Source organism: Nematolebias whitei, chromosome 18 (genome assembly GCF_014905685.2).
Source record: "Nematolebias whitei isolate Nwh7 chromosome 18, NemWhi1, whole genome shotgun sequence".
Classification (NCBI taxonomy): domain Eukaryota; kingdom Metazoa; phylum Chordata; class Actinopteri; order Cyprinodontiformes; family Rivulidae; genus Nematolebias; species Nematolebias whitei.
Window position 1 is genome coordinate 939583 of NC_056515.1, and position 3712 is coordinate 943294.

The window sequence follows — 3712 nt, forward strand, 5'->3', positions numbered from 1 at the left end:
TGTGATTAACTGAGGATTGACTTGTAGGAGGGATTTGATTTGTAGAAGTTTGGTTATTAAGTGAAGTGGCTGATCTTCCATTAGTAACTGTGTCAAATAAAGAACCAGAAGCAACAAAATGTTTGTTGAGACAGTTCAGGATCTCGTGCTTATTTGACACAGGAACAGAGTTAATGAGAAGTTGTGATGGGAGGTCAGATGATTGGGGGGTGCCTGAGAGAGATTTGATGGTTTTCCAGAATCTGTTAGGGTCTTTTAGATTTTTGGAGGTCTGAGATAAGAAATAGTTGCGTTTTGCTGCTTTGATGGAAGTTCAGGTCTGCTAGATCAGGAGTAAATGTGTAAAAAAATAAATATTAATAATTATTATTAATAATAATGATAATAATAACTATTATTATAATAAATGCTTTATTTTATGATTGTGTGCCGTTGTCTTTGTTGTCATGTGTGTTCTTTAAAGAAATCAGGTGTCTGTTGTGAATGAGTCCCCGTGGCTCAGTGAGACTAACCCGTGTCAATAAAGGTTGAAGGAATGAACAGAATTTTTTAGTCAGACTGTTTTTCATGCTGAAAACGTACCTCGGTACTGACTGCTTTTCTTTCTTTCTTTGTGTTTGTTGTTTCTAAGGCGTCCCCTTCAAGCGTAACTTCATGTCTGTGGCCAAGACGATTCTGAAGCGCTTGTTCCGGGTCTATGCGCACATCTACCACCAGCATTTTGACTCCGTCATGCAGCTGCAAGAGGAGGCCCACCTCAACACATCCTTCAAACACTTCATCTTTTTTGTTCAGGTGAAGAAACTCTGACACCGTTCAGACCTGCTGTTAGAATGTGTCCTGGGTGATCTGCAGCTGCATGTTCTAAATACAGATGTGAAGGAACTGCTCCGTGTTAGTTTGGTAGGCTGTTCTGAGGAATGCTGTAGGACCTCGTAGTAAACTGACGTGACCCCACACACGTTTTACTTGGATGTCTTGATTAAAATCGTCTTCTCCACCAACTAGCTAACACGACTGGCTGTGGGGACCCCAGAAGAAGAAGAAGTGTGAATGTATAGTAATTTGTGCAGAAACCTGTGTGTGACATCACATCGCTGCAGGTGCAGCTCAGTACCTCTGCTGAACTCAGTTTAGAGCTGACCACTTTGGACCAACTCAAGCAGAGCACGTTCGAACGCCACCCACTTGTGACCGAGGGCAGTTTCCATGTTGTGCATTAAAAAGACGTTCGTGTTGTGAACGTGTTTGCTTCTGTGTTTTCAGGAGTTCAACCTGATCGACAGAAAGGAGCTGGTGCCGCTGCAGGAGCTGATTGAGAAACTCACCACTAAGGACAGATAAACAGCCACGCTTCATTTCACCGTTTAGTTTTGCACAGATGCCCATCCCGCCCTGGCTCTATGTATGCAGTATAATAAGTAGATTTCCATTCGGGGAGATGGTTCTAACATCGCCAGGAAGAAACAAGGGTTTGCATAGGTTTAAGGCACCAGGACTCATTTTTATCAGGGATTACAGACTTGTTTAGGGAACATGAGATTTACACTAGAGAAAAAACACTTCGGTGTTCTGTCACAGTTTACCTTTAGGATAAGAAGACATAATCTTTGTGGATGTTATACTGCACTTTTTATTTCAACTTTATTTTGAAAACAGCATTTCCATGCTCATTCTCACATGGCAGAACAATGTGTAGTCCAGGTTTCTGTATTATAGGGTGTTGATGGTGGTATGGCAACGTCTGAAGCCAGTTAAATAGTTTTGTGTAAACCAGTATCAGCTGTGCTTTGATGCTGGAATTGCCATGAATACAAACCGCAGACCTCTAAGTGCCTGGCGTGGCTCGTGGTTGCTCTCTGTCCACAGTGAGAAGAGTCTGAAGAACACGCCGCCGCCTCCTAAAACATCTGGAACTTGGTGAAAACATAGAAGTCAACTGTTTAGTAAGCAGGTGTGTTTGCAGTGTGCACGTTCTGATGAAATGAACGTGCTGAAACGTGTTGAAGGTCACAACCTGTTGTAGCGGGGACTATTATTCAACGTGTACTATCATCTCATGACATGTCTTCTAGTGGCCCCCCTGCAAACTTTCAAGTACACAAAAGTTTTTGGACATTTTCCAGGGATGTAACCATTTAAATAGTGTGTGCTGAGCTAGATGCAGAGTGAAACGTGGTCCCTTGTCGTCTGTAGGCATGAAGCACTTTGATCAACCTTCCTGAATGTTTCCCCTCCAGATGCTGGAGTCTGACCAGCTGTGTCACGAGACTGATCACTGGTTTTGAACCCTACAACCTCCCACATGAATGTTAAATGACCAAACACAACTGAAGTTTTTCTTCTGCTTAGTCTAAACAGCAGACACGTGCCCCCCCATGTCAAAGTTTAGTGTGCTATGCAATGACTGACCCTCAAAGATCAGCAGCTGGCTCTTTATCCATTAACTTTCCTAATAGTGCTTGAATTTGGGTGTGAAGAAAGTAGAAACGCTCGTGTTTCACATTTAAATTTGGAACCGGTGACGTGAACGTTTTTTACGTCGCTGCTCATCAGAGATGTATCCTCTGATGAGCACGTGTACATACTGAGAAGTGACTGATCCTGAGAAGATAGATTTTCAGCAAGCATGGAGTGTTTGGATGAAACGAATGCATGAAGTCTTTTTGGAGGCTGCTTCATTTGGATATTCTAAACCGTTACGCTGTTTTTGTATAAACTGCTTATTGTGAATGTTACGGCTCACCAGATATCTGAACTGCTTGGAGAACATGCTCAACCAAACCTGTTGCCTCCACTTCATCCTGTCATTTTACTTCATGACATGTTTGTAAATAGCAACTTGATTTAGTTTTCAGTGAATACATCGACGCTGTCTACAATAAATATGCTCTCAACTCTCAGTGAATTCTATCTTCATTTATACTTGTGGTCAATTCAACTGTGTAAAAAAACAACCAGAAACATTGCCTTCTATTTCTTTGACTTTTCAGCTGTGGTTTCATTTTAAAGCAAAAATGCTAATAATTCTCATTTACAGTGTAAAACTGATGCACCAGTTAGAACCAGTTTCACAGTTTAAAAATGTGACTGGGTGATGATCAACAATTTTCTGATACTTTCGGTCATATTGATGCCTAAACACACTTGATGCCATGTTTTGGACTTTTCTTGTGCTAAAACTAATTTTGTTGTGAAAATCCTTTATTAGAGTAATTACTGAGTGATTAGTGATGAAATAAGATTCGACAGTTTACGTCCTGCTAACATTCAGTAAAGAGCTGCACACTTGTAATGTGTTGCAGATGAAACCTTCACTAACCTCACTGTATTCACATCGGCACGCGTAAACATGACTGGAGCTGGTATGGCACCAAATGTTTAACCCAACAAATACACAATTTCTTTGGAAATAATGAGGTCATTGAGAATTTGATGACAGCAGCATATCTTGATATATTTGGAAAAGGGACAAAAAACGGTGGAGGACTCACAACGGAGCATTTTCCACTTAATTCCCGGTAGTTTCATAGACGGCAGGTGTGTAGAGGCCTGGATGTTTCAGAAGTCAAGATGAGCAGAGGTTCACCGGTCTGTGAAAAGTTTTAAAGAACTATTTCAGAACCTTGACTGCAGATTACTACTGACAAAATGGAGATGCTGCTGGACCCCAGGTCAGATGGAGATCACGTCCAAGTGTATTAACATGGAC

The 3712-nt window shown here is 41.4% G+C and overlaps 1 protein-coding gene across 2 annotated transcripts in view; it reads left to right on the forward strand.

Moving 5' to 3' along the window:
* LOC119424699 (MOB kinase activator 1B) overlaps positions 1–2895 on the forward strand; it is a 14763-nt gene extending 11868 nt beyond the window's left edge. For both annotated transcript variants that reach the window (XM_037692192.1, XM_037692193.1), the window contains exons 5-6: positions 632–795; positions 1267–2895. In XM_037692192.1, coding sequence (XP_037548120.1) covers positions 632–795; positions 1267–1344 — 242 coding nt within the window. In that variant the 3' untranslated portion in view covers positions 1345–2895. The remainder of the gene's footprint in view (positions 1–631; positions 796–1266) is intronic.
* The last annotated feature ends 817 nt before the right edge of the window (positions 2896–3712 follow it).